Source organism: Myxocyprinus asiaticus, chromosome 14, assembly GCF_019703515.2.
Source record: "Myxocyprinus asiaticus isolate MX2 ecotype Aquarium Trade chromosome 14, UBuf_Myxa_2, whole genome shotgun sequence".
NCBI lineage: Eukaryota > Metazoa > Chordata > Actinopteri > Cypriniformes > Catostomidae > Myxocyprinus > Myxocyprinus asiaticus.
Window position 1 is genome coordinate 21,438,044 of NC_059357.1, and position 20,096 is coordinate 21,458,139.

The 20,096-nt window shown below is 38.4% G+C and overlaps 1 protein-coding gene across 1 annotated transcript; it reads left to right on the forward strand.

The window, feature by feature from the left end:
* The first annotated feature begins 132 nt into the window (after positions 1-132).
* Positions 133-7,171, forward strand: LOC127451371 (uncharacterized). Its single transcript, XM_051716025.1, has 5 exons — positions 133-1,348; positions 2,619-2,798; positions 2,910-3,026; positions 4,241-4,329; positions 6,677-7,171. The coding sequence occupies exons 1-5, from the start codon at positions 1,256-1,258 to the stop codon at positions 7,029-7,031; spliced, it is 834 nt and encodes a 277-aa protein (XP_051571985.1). The 5' UTR covers positions 133-1,255; the 3' UTR covers positions 7,032-7,171.
* The last annotated feature ends 12,925 nt before the right edge of the window (positions 7,172-20,096 follow it).

Sequence of the window (20,096 nt, forward strand, 5' to 3'; positions counted from 1 at the left end):
ACTACCCTTGTATATGTTATTTATATGTTAGTGGAACGATCTAAAAATGTAGACCTGAAATATACTATTTTCCCTGACCATGGTCAGGGAGAGACTGCATAGTGTATCTGGTCTGTCTGAGTCTAATATTCTATTTTATTTGTATGTGGAACCTGCACCCTGTAATATGCTGAAGAGTTTTGTGTGTGTTAGCCCAGAAGAGAGCTTTAAAATGTGCTGGATAGTGCAATTAGTATACACGTAGGACTGTCACTGTTTGGTCTTACAGTAGGATGTTATTAATTAATTGAATGGCATGATGGTTCCTACCTAGCCCATTATTCATTTTCACCTATTGATTATGTGTTTCAGAAAACATGCACTGACAGTACAGTTACAGCTATGCATCCCATTTATATACAGTAAGTGTTCTTGTATCTGTGAGAACTACATCAGGTGTACACAAACACTGTTATTGCAAAAAACACCACCTTATGTCCAGAATGAACAGGTTTCTCTCTAAGCACACCATGCCCAGATGCGTTGTATGAATACTGTCATGAAAGTGCGCTGCTATGAGTGGCTTTGTGCTGCTGGTCACAGTGCCTGTTTTCAATGCTTTTATTTTTAAGTTTATTTATTTATATTTTTATTCAAACTGTACATTAAAGCCAACAAAGTAATTTAATAGTCTGGTGAGTAACATTGTGACCACTACTGATCACAGAAAGTTGTATGAATCATTGGAAATCTAATTAAAAAAAAATGAGTGATCATATTCACATAAAAAAAAGACAAAGTCATGGCTGATAGTTTATTACACTGCTTGAAGAAGGTCCTTTATTGATTTATTATAATTTTACAATCGTAATAGTTACACTTAACTATTTTCCTATTATATTTTGGCGAAAACTGGTCACCGTTTTTGTAAAGGATTTTTATTTTTGAAATGTATTCAGCTTTCTTAAAAGTGTTTCTTTTAAAGCTTTTAATCTCCAGCACGAACGACGACTACCCCTTGTATTTTGGGGGTGACGTTGTTCAGGCAGGTGCCCAGTGTTTCTTTTTGAGCGCCAATGACCTTGGAGACGCGTTCATGTTTCCATAGTAATCATAAACTTTGTTAGACTCCATTCCTATGGGTGAAGGCCACATTAAATATCACTAAGCACAAAAGGCGTCTTATCAGTAATGTCTCTCTTGTCTCGTTTATCGACGTAAAGGCATCCCTGAATCTAGTAATTAATGTATTAGTTTTGAGCATTAGTGCATAAAGATGGATAACCAGAGACGTAAGGTCGGCCAAACCAGCACAAACATTGGACACGTGTATTCGCAACCTCTGCCGTTTTATATTAACACTTGTAAGGTAGGTACATTGTTAAAAGTTAAACTTTTGTCTGAAAATACATAATTTATTGAGTTTGAGAGATATCGTGTGTAACTAAATCGAAAGAGGTATCCTGGGATGTTATTGCAACAATGAAACATTTTTAAACAAAGTGGTTTTATTACGGAAATAAATGTATTTAACATGTACAGCCTATACTGTATTAATTATATTGTTAAGAAAAATATATATATATATTTTGTAATATTTTAAGAAAAAAATATGTGCCTGTATTTCATGTCTGTGTTGTTAAAATAATGGTATTCGGCCAAAAAGAGGCAATTCTATTTGAACTGCTTGTGCGTAAAGGTCATTGTAGGTGATGGTTGAGCTGAGGAGTGCGGTCGTGTCTAGAAGGGATCCCTCTCTCGTCAATCTCGCGAGATTCTTTCACGGCGTTAATTTGAAGTCGCACAGCAACGAGGAGCGCTGGTAAAAGATTATTTTAAATGGTCTGTTTTGATGAACAGTCAATTTTAATGATAAGTTCAAGATTTAAAATAATTATATCTTAATAAACAAAGATTGCATACGCACTTCAGTGGACGTATAACTGTAGTGTTTTCAAATCTTAAAATGATTGTACTTTTTTAGAACAAATGCTAAGTTATTACAGTTCATTTATCATGTCTTTTTTTATCCATTTATGTCAAATAGAGATAACATATCTCCCTTGATGGAAATAGGGTCTAAGGTGAAACATTCCACACATTTAAAAAAATAAAAATGAAATTTTAATAAAACAATAAAAACAAAAATTATTATTATTATTTTTTTTTGTATAAATCCCTAAGGTTGCACTTACCTACTCCTTTTAGAATAACCCATGAATTTCACTTCTAATACTGGTAACACCACAGACATAACTGAAATGTCTTTAAGCTCCCATTTTACTGGCTAAAGCATAGCTTAAACAGAAGCATTTGCTATCAATGAACAACCTCGGAGCTCATGGTAGGTGAGATTTAAGTGTCTATAAGTTATCACTGAAAATCAATTCATCTATGGTAAAAAATGAATAGGATTTTTTACTTCTGGAACCAGACTGTTGCGCTCTATTCAAGGCTTCAAATTGTAAGTGGATAATGTTTAAACTTTCACCAAAAACTTCAAGTTTAAAGTGTCCCAGTCTTAGATAATCCTTTAGAGTTTATGCTGTAATACATTTTCTACTGCCACAACAGTAGTACTACAAGTTGAAGTGATATTAGTACAGATACCTTCAACCATCCTCTTGTCACCGCCACAGAATGCCCCTCTTCCACCAGTCCTCACTCGTCAGAACAGAGTGCCCGCCTCTGCTCACTTCTCTCTCACCTCACACACGGAGCATGACAGAAAGCCTCTAAATGGACCACTGTACAATGAGATCCACTCAAAAGCCCCTGCGCACTGGACCACACACTTCCTCAATGAGCTGGCCCACAAGGTGAGATGTGTGTGAGAAAGTTTCTTTCTTTGGAGAATCACCTGTTTTAATGCAAAATCTGCCTTCTTGTTTGGCCCTGTATGTTCAAGATTTATATGTGTCTCTCTGCAGCTCAGAGACCGCCTAACAGATAGGGTTGTCTCTAAACCCATCAGTGAAATGCAGGACCACTACAGAGGTCAGTCAGCAACACAAGAACTACTGGGTGATTACCAGAGCATGATGCAGGTGAAATAAAGAGGCTACACATTCATTTTGGCCCTGTTGTGTTGAATACATACATACATATATATATATAGGGTTGGGGAGTAACGGAATACATGTAACGGGATTACGTATTTAAAATACAAAATATAAGTAACTGTATTCCACTAAAGTTACAGTTTAAATCATTGGTATTTAGAATACAGTTACATTCAAAAAGTATTTTGATTACTGAAGAGATTACATTGCATTTTATTGTCATTTGTTTAATTTAATATTTAGTCCTTTCAGATGGAAAACATTTATACATATAATTCATATGAGCAGACAGAGACGTAAGTTTGAAGTAAGTTTGGAGCAGAAGAAATAGAAATAAACCTTGTGTAAATTGTCAGCTTTACGCTAAGCTAAAATGTTATTTCTAGCCATTTTAGATGCACGTTACCAGGTACGATCATATTTTTATATCAAGAAAATTCACGTTGGATCATAATTTCTTTTTTCAAGTAAGACCTTTGATATTAGGGCAAAAATCTTATTCTTGGTAATAATTTTTGTATAGTTTTCCTGTAAAAATATCTAAAAATCCTTAAAACAAGATCAGTTTGACTTATCTTGTTTTAAAAACAACACTGCATAAGATATTTAGGTTTTTCAGAGAATGTATTTTTAACATGTGTATTTTGTCTTACTGTACTGTTTTTATAGTCAAAACAAGTGAAAAAAAATCTACCAGTGCTGAAGAAGTAATCCAAAGTATTTAGATTACGTTACTGACCTTGAGTAATCAAACTGAGTTCGTTACAAATGACATTTTACAGCATGTATTCTGTAATCTGTAGTTGAATACATTTCAGAAGTAACCCTCCCAACACTGTGTGTATATATATATATGGATTGATTAAGCACACGTGAAAAGGGTCTTTTAAGAAATCTGACTGCATATGATTGTACAGTATAGAGTAACATAAAATGTAACTAAATGTATGTTAAGGGAAAATTCTACACTATAAGTGTGCTTAGGGAGAAGCATGAAGGTTTTTGAAGAGTGGTGGATGTATTTTTTAAAATTGTGGGGAGATGTGAATTTAAAACATCAGTGTTAAAAAATGCTCATTTATGCAAAGTATCTTAATGGCTGGCTCTCATAGCTAATAGGATTCAGCAGACAGCATCTTTATCTTCACCGGAGCTTCTGGGCTGATGGAATGACTCATGCCTCTCTTGATTTTAATCAGGCACTATACAGACAGCTGGATACATCTCAGGAGCTTGTGCGACAGCCAGTCCGTAGCACAACCAAGACTGACTTTAAGCACTTTAGCAGGTAACCTCTACACCACCAGAGGGCAGTGTGAATGCGTAAGTGGATTAAGCGCTAATTTTAGATTTAGTCTACTGATCTGAGGTTAGCAGTGATGGCTTCTCAAAAGTGATGACTGAGATCAAAGGGTTTACAGATCTGATCTAATCTCTAGATGTAAGTGGAGGGTATTGCACTATTTTGGGTAATCTGGTCTCTGGATCCCATTAGATTGAAGCATCCACTGGAAGAACTTCAGGGGCAATGTAAATCTGTGATCATAGTGAATCATTTGCAGTTAAATCTGTGAGTAGTTCCTGGCTTTGATCAGCATTTGTGACTGTGCACCCCTATATAGCTGCAGACCAGATATCCTGCATTGCTTTCAGTTAGCATTAGTGTGCAATATCACATGTTCTATGCCAGGGGTTTTCAAACTGTTGTCCGGGGACTCCAAGGGGGCCACAAGGGGGTGCTAGGGGATCTTCAGAGAATTTCAGGGAAAAAAAGGAGGCTAAAAAATGTAAAAAATAAATAAATAAATGCATAAATACTGTTTCTTTCTGCTTTCTTATCAAGAGGGCTGAAATTATGAGGTTAATTCATCTATGCTATTATTTTATTCTAATGAATCATAGTTTCTCCTCAACATTATCACCTTTAGCTTGCTTACTGGCGTTTGTCAGACATTATTCTCTGTTATGTTTATTTGAAACAATATGTGTTGTGAAAAGCGCTATAGATAATTAAATTGAATTAAATTTGAGTTTATACATATAACATTAATTCAATTGTGGGTTAAAAAAATAGACAATATTTTAATAATTTATTTTTGGCTTTAGTACAATGACAGTATAAAAGCTAATTATTTTAAAGGAATATTCCGGGTTCAATACAAGTTAAACTCAGTCGACAGCATTTTTGGAATAATGTTAATTACCACAAAAAATCACTTCAGTTTTTCGCTCCTTTTCTTTCAAAGAAATCAAATATCAAGGTTGCATTTAGTCACTTACAATGAAAGTGAATAGGGTTAATTTTTTTGGAGGGTTAAATGTGAATCTTATAATTTTATAAATGCACTTACAATGATTCTGTTAAAACTTGTGTATTATTTGAACTGTAAAGTTTAAATTGTCATTTTGTCGTGGCAGCGAAGTTGTAAAATTGGATATGACTTTACACGGATAAAGTTAGTTAGCTATTTTATCACACTAAAATTGTGTTAAAATACATATTGTGACTTTACTTTTGGAACAGTGAGTATTTTAATGTTTATGGATTGGCCTCATTTACTTCCATTGTAAATGCCTCATGGGAACCAAGATGTTTGCTTTTTTAAAGAAAAGGAGTTTACAATTATTTGTTGTGGTAATCAATATTATGCCACAAATGCTGTCGATTGAGCTCAACTTGTATTGAACCCAGAATATTTATTTAATTTTGCAAACAGTATAATTGGGTTTTTATACATGAAAATGTATAGCTGCCTTTATATTTTAGGAAGGGGATTATCATATTTTGGGGTCCTTGGCATAAAATAAATAAATAAATAAAAACATTCTAAGCAATACACACTTCTACCTTTAATGGTAGAAATGGCCATGACATGATTCTTTAGGTTAATTAATTGTCATTAGGCTTAGAAAAGAAGGTAGATGCTGCATGAAGTCCTTTAGAGGGAGATTTATATATATATATATATATATATATATATATATATATATATATATATATATATATATATATATATATATATATATATATATTTGTCTGCAGAAGGCAGACTGAAAAGATTTACTGAAGCATAGCTTATCTCATCATCTGGTCTGGCCTCCTGGACCTTGTCAACTCTTGATTGGTGGGCTCCACTGAGGGTAGCAAGGTCACAAACATATATTGACACTAATGTACACGCCTCTTTCTAACAAATGTATGTATGGCAGTGTATAACATATAGGGAATGCATTACTTTGTGCACATTGTTTTAATAGGTATGTCTGTCTTTGCCAACTTCATAGTTGAGGTGAACACACTGTCATCTTTGAAAACAATCTGTTTTAATAGCACTTAAACCTTCTTCCTGTTAGCTGGCAAGAGGAAGTTCTTTTATTGAGAAAGCAATGGTATTGCAGGAGTGAATAAGTTTCCTCTGCTTAGCTGTAGTCTCAGAGGACCCACAATCTCCCAAATGTGTTTCTATTGACAAAGTAATATATGAGCTAAGTGAATGGCCAGCATAGTGATAAGGCAAGAATATAATGGACCCAAAGCACTAGTACATGCCTGCAGCATATACTTCTGCTTTTATTCCCCCTTTGTCTCCTTTCCCAGTTTCTCTTTCTTATCCATTGATAATCCTCTTTTTCAGGTCTGATTTGACTCCTTGCTCTGCCATGGATGCAGCTAGCTTTAATGGAACCCTTACCAAGAGTGGAGCTCACAGCCGACTTCCTGCTCTGAAAGCTCCATCCACTTTATCATGTCAACCCCAGCTGCCTCGTCTACCTTTGCCTTTGCCCCACAGGGGTAGAAGTAGTCTGTATATGGACAGTTTTACTGTACCTGTGCCTCCCCCAACATTGCCTCCCCCCAATACTGCACAAATTGGGGTGAAACACCAAGAAGATGGTGGTAGTGGTGTGTTACTGGGAACTCTGGGTGTGCCTAAAATGTATAGTACAGAAAATCAGGTATATGGAGGAAACAAAATGTTTATAGTGTAAGAAAATAGACAAAATATTGTGGATGTTTGGATTTTAAGGCCTGCTATAATTAATTTCAAAAATATGTTCTCATCAGTGTTGTTCGATTGTCATTCTTTTGTCACTCAGAGGTTCAGTAATAAATGGAGAACAAAAACATATTAAGAGTGATTGGTTGAGACATTATTGATTTATTGATCTGGTGTGTGTGTGTGTCTGTGTTTGTGTGTATGGGTGTCTTTTTTTGTTTAGCTTTAAAATGAATGTGGGTGTATGTGCCTATTTTCCCCATTGTGCATTAATTTACATGAAATGCACTTGATGTAAAATATATACTCCTGAAGATTACAGTAAGCATGCTAAAATCTTAGGATAAAAGGTGCAAGAAAAGAGGGAAGTCCAGTGCAAGAGCGAGACAGAAAAATAGCTGAGGAGGCAGTTGGCTACACATCGAGACAACCCAAGAGGTTTGCAGAAATCTACCGTACACAACTCGTGAAAGAAGAGAGCCTGAAAGAAAACAGAAGGTGATAGTGGAAAAATAAAGATGATTTGGCAGAATATTGCAGATTAATCTGAATTTCTCAGTTTGTTTCCACCCACTTGCCCTTTCAACATCTTGCTCTCCTCTCCCAGCTCTGCCTCAGAGATAGAGAGAGTATGACCAATTTAAAGCCACATATGGAAGTTGGGTGGATAGAAAATAAGGAACAGGTGAAGGCAAGGAGTATGAAAGGGAGGAGGCCAGATTTATTAAGCAAAGAGCTATCAAAAGCTTAACTAACATTAGTCAAAAAGGTTGATTCTATTTAATCATTACACACTGCAAAGTAGAGCAGAGGTAAAGAATTCTCGCCTCCTGGGACCTGAGCATAAATGATGTTCCTAAGAAACTCCTACAAACATGCAAAAAAAAAAAAAAAAAAGATTTTGTTTTTTAGACCTAATCATTTTCCTAAAAATGTATGTCCACACATGTGGACAGTGGGACTAAGTTGTGACATTTTAAATAATACCAAGCTATAGAAAGTCTGATTTAAAAAAAAAATAAAGTTGTTTATTATGTTTCCAGGAGTGTTGGTTATTCATGTTTTTGAGACGTTACAGACATTACATTACAGAAATTAGCATACATAATTCTGATTCAAAGTAATGGCCAGCATCATCCAATCACTGCCAACCATGTTATAAAATTTTGCATGAAAAATTGAATCTATGTACTGATTACCATTGTCCCATGTCTGCCAAACATGTTGAGTGGTCCAAACATCATCTGCAGCGTGAAACTGAACTTTTGACTGGATGTTAGGAGTGAATGCACTTGGCTGCAGGAAAGCTATAGGATGCTCCCTTGCTCCCTATTTAGTGCATGACTTAACCTCCTTTAGTGCATGACAGTGTGCTGTCTGTCTGCACTAGTTTTAGAACAATGCATTTTCATCCAAACTCCGTATAATGCCTCTGAAAGCAACATTTTCCAGCTTTTGGATGCATCCATTGATTCTCAATCTGATAATGGACAGTGATTATAAGATATTTTAAGGAAAATTAGCCTATAGTCCACGTACATGGTCATTGTGTTTTACAGCATGCCATTTCACGATAAATCCATGATTTGATTTAAATGGCATATCGGACGAAACTAGAGCCTCTACTCTTTTGACTCAAACAGGTTTTAATGTTAAAACTTAATGAGGTTTCTTACCAGATGTAGTTTTGTTGCCATTTTGTCTCGTTTTGATTTGATGACTGCAGTTTGAAGGTGCTGCTAGGTAACAAAGAGTTTTTTTTCAGGGTTTACATGTTCTATTTTACTGTGCTTTCCATATAAATGTGTGATGTGGGCTTTACTGTAGATGTTTTCAAATGTTGAGGTCTTCCTTGTCTTCCATAATAAAAAATAAATAAATAAAAAAAAGTAATTTTCTCCCCAATTTGGAATGCCCAATTCCCAATGCGCTCTAAGTCCTCGTAGTAACTCGCCTAAATCCGGGTGGCAGAGGACAAATCTCAGTTGCCTCCGCATCTGAGACTGTCAGTCCATGCATCTTATCACATGGCTTGTTGAGCGTGTGGAGGCCCATGCTATTCTCTGCGGCATCCACGCACAACTCCACACGCGCCCCACCGAGAGCGAGGAGGTTACCCCATGTGACTCTACCCTTCCTAGCAACCGGGCCAGTTTGGTTGCTTAGGAGACCTGGCTAGAATCACTCATCACGCCCTGGATTTGAACTCACAACTCCGGGGGTGGTAGTCAGCGTCAATACTCGCTGAGCTACCCAGGCCCCACTATTCCATTATTTTGTGATTAACATTTTCATTAATTTTCAAAACAAAGAAAAACAAAACATATATACAGTGATTCAACATTAACACCCACTACTTCCCCTCCCCGATCAAGAACCCCACCCCAAATGAACATCCCAGTGGTCTTACATAAGTACACACATTTACAGAGAATAAAATAAATAATAAATAAATAAATATATATATATATATATACACACACACACACACACACACATACACATACACACATATATATATATATATATTTACATACACATACACACACATACACATACACCTATGATAAACATACAACTCTAAACTATACCTCTCTCTCCACAGACCCACTGCGAGAGCCCCCCAAAAACGTCAAATATCTACCCCATTTCCCAATAAAAGAATCCCATACCCCTAGCATTCTACATGATACCTTTTCAAAGGCTGCCACCCTTCCCATCTCTTTGCACCACTCCCGAATTGAGGGTGCTCCCACCGACTTCCAACCCCTTAAAACAATCTGCCTGCCTATCATCGCACTAGTAAGGATCCAATTGTTTATGTATTTATCACTTACGTCAATGACTGCCCCATCACCCAAAACACAGAGTCTGGGGCAAAACGAAATCCGAATGCCCAACACGTCACACAGAACACTCTGTACCTTCAACCAAAATTCCTGAATCTCAGCGCACCACCAAAAAACATGGGCCATGTCTCCTTCCTCTGATTGGCATCGCCAGCAGGTGGGTGTGTCTTTAAGACCAAGCCTATACAATTTAGAGGAGGTCCAATAGAACCAATGTAAAATCTTGAATTGTATAAGGCGCATCCTTGCATCTCTCGATGCAGTTTTTATGTTTTTTTAAAATCCTAGCCCATTCTCTCTCCTCCAATTCCAGGTTTAAATCTTTCTCCCATAATCTCTTGAGAGTGGTTGAGACTCCATCCCCCAGACTCTGAATTAATAAGGAGTAATACACTGATGCCTCCTGGCCCTTTCCAAAAGCAGAAATCCCCACTCCTAGAGTATCTGCTGCTTTAGGGGGGTGTATGCTATTCCCAAAAATATTACAGAGCAAATAGCGTAACTGAAGATACCTAAAAAACGGAGATCTGGGGATCCCAAAATATTGAACCAGATTTTCAAAGGATCTCATCACACCGCTCTCATAAAGATCACCGAGTGAATTAACCCCCCTCGCAATCCACTCTGACCAACAAAAAGGGACTTATTAATGCATAGTTTGGGGTTTAGCCATAGGCTCGAGGCAACATTTAGATAAATATCTGAATTAAACACTCTGAACACTTTTGTCCATACTGAGTGTAAATGTGAAATAATGGGGTGTGATTTAACTTCTCTATTTAGTTTGATGGAAAGGCTGTGCAATGGCAAAATAGGGGCAAGGAGTTCTTGTTCAATGCAGAACCAGGGAGGGGCTCTTTCAGGTGGAAGCGACCAATGAGCCAAATGTCTGAGACTGAATGCATATTAATAAAACAAAATCTTGGGTAGGCCTAGCCCACCTTTGTCAATCGGCCTATGTAATTTATTGAAATGTAGTCTGGGGCGCTTACCACTCCAAATGAAAGACTTCGCTATGCTATCAAATTGCTTGAAATAATAGAGGGGGACATCTACCGGGAGAGACTGTAGCAAGTAGTTAAATTTTGGAATACAGTTCATTTTAATAACATTAACCTTCCCAATCATTGATAAATGTAATGAAGCCCACCTGTCTACATCGCTCGAAAACCATTTTATTAAAGGGTCAATATTAACTCTGACTAAATCAGACAAATTTGTTGGGAATAAAATGCCCAAATACTTAATGCCCTGTTTGGGCCACTGGAGGGTGCCTGGCTGGAAGGCCGTTACTGGACAGTATGCTGTCAAAGCCAAAGCTTCGGATTTAGACCAGTTGACTTTGTATCCTGAGAACTTGGAAAAGGAATTAATAATTCTGTGGAGGCAAGGCATAGATCTAGTGGGGTCGGAGACAAATAATAAAATATCATCTGCATAAAGCAGAAGCTTATGCGCCACACCTCCCGTCACCACCCCTGGAAAATCATCATCTTTTCTTATCGCGGCTGCTAATGGTTCCAGGGCAAGACAGAACAATAATGGGGAAAGAGGGCAACCCTGACGGGTACCCCTATCCAGAGTAAAATAATCTGAAATTAATCAATTTGTTTGTACCGCTGCTTCAGGGTGTCTATAAACTAACTTGATCCAACCAATAAATGTACTCCCGAACCCATACATTTCCAAAATCTTAAAAAGATAATCCCATTCTACCATATCAAACGCTTTTCGGCATCAAGTGAGATGGCAGCGACCGGAGTCTGATCATTCGCCACTGACCACATGATATTGATGAGACGCCTGATGTTATCAGAAGAGCTACGACCCTGAATAAACCCCACCTGATCTATATGTATAAGAGATGTCATAACTTTACTTAATCGGTTAGCCAAAATTTTAGCCAGAATTTTTACATCTAGCTGGATCAGGGAAATTGGACAGTAACTTTTACACTCGCTTGGATCTTTGTCCTTTTTAAGAATCAGACTGATCCGGGCTTGCGTCATGGTTGGTGGAAGCTTTCCATTCTTTAATGATTCAGTATAAACTTCTAACAAAAGTGGAACCAGTTCTGTAGCATAAGATCTAAAAAATTCAGCGGCACATCTGGCCCCGGAGCCTTACCAGTAGGTAGGGACTTGATTACCTCGTCAAGTTCCTCCAGGGTTATCTCAGAATCAAGAGAGTTTTTTTGCTCATTCGTCAGTTTAGGGAGTTCTAATGGTTCCACAAAGTTTCTAATAACTTCATCAGAAAACGAAGATGTGGAACTATAGAGATCAAGATAGAATTCTTTAAAAGCATAATTAATATCAATGGCTGAGTTAAAAATTTCACCACCATCAGATTTCACTGAGGGAATGGTAGAAAAAGACTCTCTCTGCTTTATATATCTAGCCAAAAGCTTCTCTGCTTTGTCCCCTGACTCAAAGTATGACTGTCTTGCCCTGAACAACCAAAACTCCACTTTCTGCGACAAAATAGTATTATATCTGTATTTCAATCTAGTCAATTCTCTGAGGCCATCAGACAACATTCTGCGCTTCAGCTCTGTCTCTGCACTTTTAATATTCTCTTCCAACTCCACAAGTTCTCGTGCTTTGAATTTTTTGATAAATGAGGCATACTGTATGATTCGACCCCTAAGAACCGCCTTAAGTGCCTCCCTAGCCACACCCACAGAGGATACTGAGGACCAGTTGGTCTCCATATAAACATTGATTTCAGTCTTTAACATTTGTTGAAAATCAGGATTTTGCAAAAGGGATACATTAAAGCGCAAATTATATGATTTCCTTTTCTCTGTATGTGGCAATATCTCTAAACTCACCAGGGCGTGATCTGAGACTGAGATATTTCCAATTGAGCAATCAACAACAGATGAAATGAGGGACTTAGATATATATATATATATATAAAAAAAAAATATCTATTCTAGAGTAAATCTTATGAACTGATGAAAAAAATTTATAATCCCTACCAGATGGGTTCAAAAGTCGCCAGATATCTACAAGACCAAGATTTTTACAGATCTTGTAAAGTGTCAATGTAGCTCTAGGGAGTTTACAGACTTTTGCTTCACTGTGATCAAGGACTGAATCCATCAAAAGATTAAAGTCTCCTCCCAATATTATGTCATGAGAGATGCCAGCAGCTTGCAACATCCCTTCAAGATCTATAAAAAAGCCCTGATCATCAGCGTTAGGTGCGTAAATATTAGCCAAAATCAACCTTTGCCCCTGAATTTCTCCTAACACAACAATGACTCTTCCTAATTTATCTTTAATCTGTTTGAGACATTTGAATTGTAGATGTTTATTAATCAATATAATGACTCCCCTGCTCTTACTTGAGCCAGCACTAAAGAAAACATGTACACCCCATATCTTCCCAAATTTTTCAGATTCTTGCGGGGAAAGATGCGTTTCTTGAAGAAACACTATATCATATTTCTTGCGCTTAAGAACAGAAATAACCTTCCTTCTTTTTATGGGGTGCCCCAACCCATTTACATTCCATGTGGAGAGAGATAACCCATTCACATTAACATTTGACATATTGATATAATAAAATAAAAAAAAATGAGTGTGTCAAAAACAAAATTACACAGACCACATTCCCCATTAATGCAACAATCAAACCCCGAACTTCCCCCTGAACAAAACAAACAGAAAAAAGAAAAACGTGCGCATTAACCCTGCGCACGACAGCGCCAGCCGGCGACAATCCCTCTAAACTCAAAGAGTCCATGTACGCCCACGAGAGCCCCCGCGACAACTTTGCCATCGGATTGCTCGAGTCCGGTGCTTCTGCACAAATTTTGTGAGGCACAATTACAATAACAGAAAATAAATTGTAAAACATACCCCAGCCAACAGGCAGAATAACAGAAAAAAACATGTAGATTCATTCACAGAACTGTCTCGAAGGTGTGTTCCTCCACAAAATAAATTCAAGCTGATATAAAGCTGTTCAGTTTCCTCGGACAATCAGTTGTTCAGTGAGCCGGCTGTTATGATAGCAGCAGCTGAGGTAATCATTCTACTAGGAGGCATAAGCACAAAGAACAAACATATTTAACCACAACTGTCCCGAAGTAGTGTAATTCCACAAAACAAGCTCCAGCCGTTAGGCAGAGCCGGCGCGAAAAACAAAACCGGCATCCCGGTTCCTCGGATGATCACGAGCCAAACTAACTCGGAGGCCGCGCAAAAACACAAACACCATAACTTACTCAGCCCTTCAACTTTATAAAAGACGTCCTTTATGTGAGCATATAGATATTTTGTGGTCATCCAAAGTGTCCATTCTCAATCTGGCCGGGGGGAAAATATCTTCCGTCAATGCAAAAGTTTCTTGGAGTCATGCCATAAAACAAACTCCAGCCGCTAGGCGGAGTCAACGCAAAAAGAAACAAAAATGGCACCCAGTTTCCTCAGATAATAGAGGTCCTGAACCACGAGTCAGTCCACTAATATAAGAAACATCAGATGGCTTACTTCAATGTATTTATAAAGGAGAGTGCCTGTTTTGGACAAGTAAATACTTTGCGACCATTCTTCGTTTCTATTCTCAGTTTGGCCGGGAACATCAGAGCAAAGAGATCTTTTTCTGATGTAAGAGTTTCTTGCGTTCCTTGAACCGATCGCATTTCTCTCTTGTGGAATTCGCAAAGTCCGGGAACAAGAAAATATTATGGTTCTTCCAAGAAAGCTTCCCTTTGCTCCTCGACTGGCGCAACACGAGATCTTTATCGGATGATTTCAGAAATCTGGCCAGAATCGATCGTGGCCTGTCTCCCTCAGCAGATCTCTGAGCAGGGACTCTGTGAGCTCGCTCGATTTCCAGCTTGTAGCCTGTTATGTCGAGCAGACTCGGAAAAAGCTCATCTAGGAATTTCACCATATCTCTGCCCTCTTCATGCTCAGGAATTCGTATGTTATTCCTTCGGCTCATATTTTCGAAATATTCCAGTTTTTCCTAAATTAATTCCAAATCTGTTTTGGATGCGGGTGGATTAGCGGTTAATTCCCTTTCCGATGACTCAAGATAATTGATTCGTTTTTCAACTTCTGTCACTCTTGTAAACAACTCGGAGAATTTTGTTTCCTTCACCGTAATCGATCGACGTATTACAGCGAGATCCTCCAAGTCAGCAAGAACCTTCGTCAACATCACCGACAGGTTGGACAACTGACGCTGAATATCTTCTCCCGAGCCGTCCAAATTGTGTCTCCGGTCCGCAGTGGCCTCAGCTTGAACACGTAAGTGTCTTTTAATGTCTCCAAAGTCTGAGAATTTTGGCTTCTTTGCCATATTTACCTCAAAGAGCAAGTATGTAATTGGGTGTATCGAATCTCACCGGATCACAACATGAAAATAATTAAAAAACTAGCAAAGTTTGCAGAGCTCGTGTCTCACACGTCTGTCTCTCGCATGGCATCACGTGAACCCCCCCACTGACCAAGGTAAAAAACAAAAAACACTCAGACCAGCCCAAAGGCTTTTCAGCCTATGAGTGGAGTGGTAATCTATATATTGACAAGCAAGATTTTACGCTTTCTGCATAGTTTTCTTGTTAAATATTCCAAATAAAAATATTTTAACTTTGAGAATATCTGTGGTTCCTGTACTGCTCCACCAATTCTTGTGACCCAATTTGTGATCACAACAGAAACCACAGGAACTGGGCAATTATTAAAGATTAAAGATTTCATCTCTTAATTGGTGGCTGAATGCAGACCATTGATTTGAACCTGATGAAAGTTGATTTAGTTAGAAAATTCCAGAAGGTATGTGATTTCCATATTTGTAAAATGGATGTTTTATGTTCTTTTCTTTTATCTTTGATGCATTCAAAGTAATTTTGGTAAAATATAAATTCAAAAGAAGAGAAATTGGAAATACATTTGTATTTAAAGTGATTTAAATATTTTAAACACTTTAAGAACTTAACCGGATATGTTATACAATATAACATGATAAGCAATGTAACAAGTATACATTCAATGTATAAGTAAGGTCAAATTTGTCACTCTGATGTAAATGTCATGGATTATGAACATTTTAATCTGAATGAACCTGTTTTTTATAAACAGGTCAGGTATTTTATTTTTCCCTTCGGTTTGATTGAGCTGTGTTCTGAGTTGAATTAATTGATGGCGAGTCAAACCCATGGAGAAACCTTGAATGAAGCATGTTGAAGATTTCCCTGTCCCGGACATCGAATCTGATTTTCCATAACCAACAATGTGATAGGATCTCAAATGACAGTTGAGAGTATTCGATGACTGATCTTTATTAAGTTTCCAAAAAGGAAAACGGAACAAAGACTTTACGAGTGACGCAGGACAAAGGACTACAAAGGACATTTCTAACACTGTTTATTTTACAAACTGGTTGATTTGTGTTTGCACTCATTTTTATTTTATACATTTCAGTAAAGCCGGCATATATATTACATTTACATTTATGCATTTGGCAGATATCATATATATATATATATATATATATATATATATATATATATATATATAATTTACTAAAACAGTAGTCTGAGTGGTTTCTGACACACACCTCTACCTCCCTAGCCGAATCTAGTTGCATAGGCCCATTGGTATTCAGAAATTCATTACTATTGCCAAGTGATTTAAGTGTAATTTGATATACTGGTTACATATGCCCTTGGTGATATGCAACAGTCTTGCTTGGCTTATATACAACAGTTCAACAAACAAGTAAATAACAATAAATAACTTACGTTTCAGACAGAAATTTGTCAGTTCGTGCCTTTTTCTCCACCAATGAAAACAGTTCCAAAAGAAGCAAAAGCATCAAGCACAACTCAGGTCTCTGCACTGCTCTTAGTGCTCTCTTTTCAACTAGTGGTGTTTCATTCATAACCAAATCAGTGTTGTTGAATGAATCTTTTAAGTGAACAAATAATTCTCGTTCACTTACATTGTTTTGGTGGTAAACCGCTCTGTTTGTTTTAACAAATCAGTTAATGATTGAATGGCTCACTTTTTATTTAAAAGAGGCTCGTTTGTTGCCACCTTCTGGAGTAAATAAGCAATCTCCAGAAATGGTCACTGAACAAATCATTATTTTTTTTTTTTTGCCTTTTTCTCCCAATTTGGAATGCCCAATTCCCAATGTGCTTTTTTAGTCCTAGTGGTCATGTAGTGATTTGCCTCAGTCCGGGTGGTGGAGGACGAATCCCAGTTGCCTCTGCTTCTGAGACCATCAACCTGTGCATCTTATCACGTGGCTTGTTGAGTGCGTTGCCACGGAGAAATAGCGCATGTGGAGGCTTCACGCCATCCACCACGGCAACCATGTTCAACTCACCACGCGCCCCACCGAGAATGAACCACATTATAGTGACCACGAGGAGGTTACCCCATGTGAATCTACCCTCCCTAGCAACCGGGCCAATTTGGTTGCTTAGGAGACCTGGCTGGAGTCACTCAGCACACCCTGGAGTTTGAACTAGCGAACTAGCGAACTCCAGGGGTGGTAGCCGGCATATTTACTGAGCTACCCAGGCCCCCCACTGAATGAATCATTAAAGGGGACATGACATGAGGAATCAAATTTCAGAATGAGGGAGGAAAATGATCATGTTTAACAAATATTCAGGTGCATCTCAATAAATTAGAATGTCGTGGAAAAGTTCATTTATTTCAGTAATTCAACTCAAATTGTGAAACTCGTGTATTAAATAAATTCAATGCACACAGACTGAAGTAGTTTAAGTCTTTGGTTCTTTTAATTGTGATGATTTTGGCTCACATTTAACAAAAACCCACCAATTCACTTGAGTTGAATTACTGAAATAAATGAACTTTTCCACGACATTCTAATTTATTGAGATGCACCTGTATATATATTGAAATAACAATAAAGGCATGTCATGACCCCTTTAAATAAAATCAGTCTTGCATGTCGAATCAAAGTCCTGACCACTATTTGGAAAGCCATGAACACAGTGAAGCAGATTGATTTTGGATTGCTGTTGCTGTTGGACTGTATATCAGCATGCATGTAACTCTGCTCCTCAAGTCAGATTCGAGGACAGAAAGTAACTGTTGTATAATAGAGAAATATAGTCACATCCACAGTGGATTTCAAATATACTTATTTTAGTGTTCATAAATTAGCCAATAGCCTATGTGTTTTTCCCCATTAATTCTGCATTATATGATTAATTAAAGAACGGTTAAGTGCATCATTAAGGACTTTAATTACAAAAATATAGCTGCAAGAAGAAATGGCCAAGTGCTCCAACGTATGGCATGTACAAAAGTGTCACTGGACATCACTGATTATGACTATGAAAAGCAGCATAAAAAACATAGGTAGAATTACTAAAATTAAAATACAATCAATTATAAATTTTGACCAATAAGTTGCACAGTCACCGAGTTTGCATGGTGAGGTCAAGGTGTGGTCATTATGACACACTAAAAATTTCATGAAAATACAGCACATCATTGCAGAAATACAGGCTCAGATGCTTTTTGGCGACTTGCCATCAGATTTGTTGGTGCACTATTTGAGAACCATTTTGTCTATCGAAAAGCTTTTGATAACTTTGTCGTGAGTGTCCCTAGATGATACATGACAAATTTAGCACAAATCAGACTTTCGGCCTAGGAGGAGTTTAAAAAAGTAGGTTTTCAATGAATTTCAAAATGGCGGACAGGAAGTATGGCCGACTATGTCAAATTTGGTATCAGGGAATTCGGCATGACTGAAGGAATCTTTAGAGACCAGTGACAGGACAATAGGCCAAAATGATCAATAGTTATAATAATTTTTATACATTTCATTATAACTTTTGACCACAAGGTGGTGCTGGCCCAAAACTTTATAGGTACACTAAGGACATAGTGCCAATGATGCAAACCGAGTTTTGTAACGGTATGCCAAGGCGTTTTTAAAATACAACATTTTACAACTAAATTCAAAATGGCCGACGCCCAAAATGTCCGACATTGGAAAACATCATGGTTACTGGTGTAACCTCCGTTCCCTGATGGAGGGAATGAGACGTTGTGTCGATGTAGTGACACTAGGGGTCACTCTTGGGAGCCCGGGACACCTCTGGTCTTTGATAAAAGGCCAATGAAAATTGGCGAGTGGTATTTGCATGCCACTCCCCCAGACATACGTGTATAAAAGGAGCTGGTATGCAACCACTCATTCAGGTTTTATGCTGAGGAGCCGATATAAGGTCCAGCCATTTCAGCGGGTAGTTCAGCGTTGTGGCAGGAGGGACACAACGTCTCGTTCCCTCCATCAGGGAACGGAGGTTACACCAGTAACCATGACCTTCCCTATCTGTCAATCACTCGACGTTGTGTCAATGTAGTGACACTAGGGGTTCCTATATGAAACGCCACAACTGGCTGAACTGTGTTACGTGAACTGGTGGTGTGTGGTGGGCAGACTGCTGTGTGCCTCTTAGCCAGCACACCAGGTCGACATGTAAACTCCCCCAACATAGTTATGAGTGTCGAACGGCCCTTTTTGGGGACAAGTCGACTACCCAAAGATAGAGACAGGCCTAACCCAGTCATGGCCTCTTTTACCCTTCTCTTTTTCCACTCCCTAAAAAAGAAGGGGGATTATCCGACTGGGCCGCCAGGTCTAGTCGGGGGGGTGTCCCTCCCAAGACACTGTGGAGACCACACCTCGCCCAAAGAAAGGGGGGGATATTTAAGTGGAAGAATACATCACATGGTCTTTCCAACCATGTGGAGAGCCTTCAAGGTAGATCCTGCCCAATGGGGGAGGAGTTACTACCAACATGGAGACTGGGGCAGAGGGGCTCTGCCCAAGGAAGACGCAGTTTGCCAGCAGGGAAACGAACTAGCGGAAGATATATATCACATGGGGTTAGCCTTAAAGGGAACCACCACATGCAGAGCACCTACCCCAGAACAGGGCTCTTAGTTAGCGCGTGTACTGGGCCGGCAGTGAGTCTCTCCGAAAACTCAACTGTCACAGGGCTCGGAGGAAGTCAACCAGGGGACAAAGTTTGTGAACACTACTGGGAATTAACGGCGCACGTCTTCAGCTCCAAGGGAGGTGGAAGGCGCTATGTGCAAGCGATACACCCGGCCGGCTATCCCGGGCTTATCCGCTTGTGTTGCGTGCCACTACCTGGGACGAAACCGGTTCCACCCGGAGGTTGTAGA

What these genes read in the sequence shown, in the direction of transcription:
- LOC127451371 (XM_051716025.1), top strand. Translation starts at nt 1,256, where the DNA reads ATGGATAACCAGAGACGTAAGGTCGGCCAAACCAGCACAAACATTGGA. An exon ending in TTTATATTAACACTTGTAAG is followed by an intron (nt 1,349 to 2,618) that starts GTAGGTACATTG and finishes TCACCGCCACAG; the next exon opens with AATGCCCCTCTTCCACCAGT. An exon ending in TCAATGAGCTGGCCCACAAG is followed by an intron (nt 2,799 to 2,909) that starts GTGAGATGTGTG and finishes GTCTCTCTGCAG; the next exon opens with CTCAGAGACCGCCTAACAGA.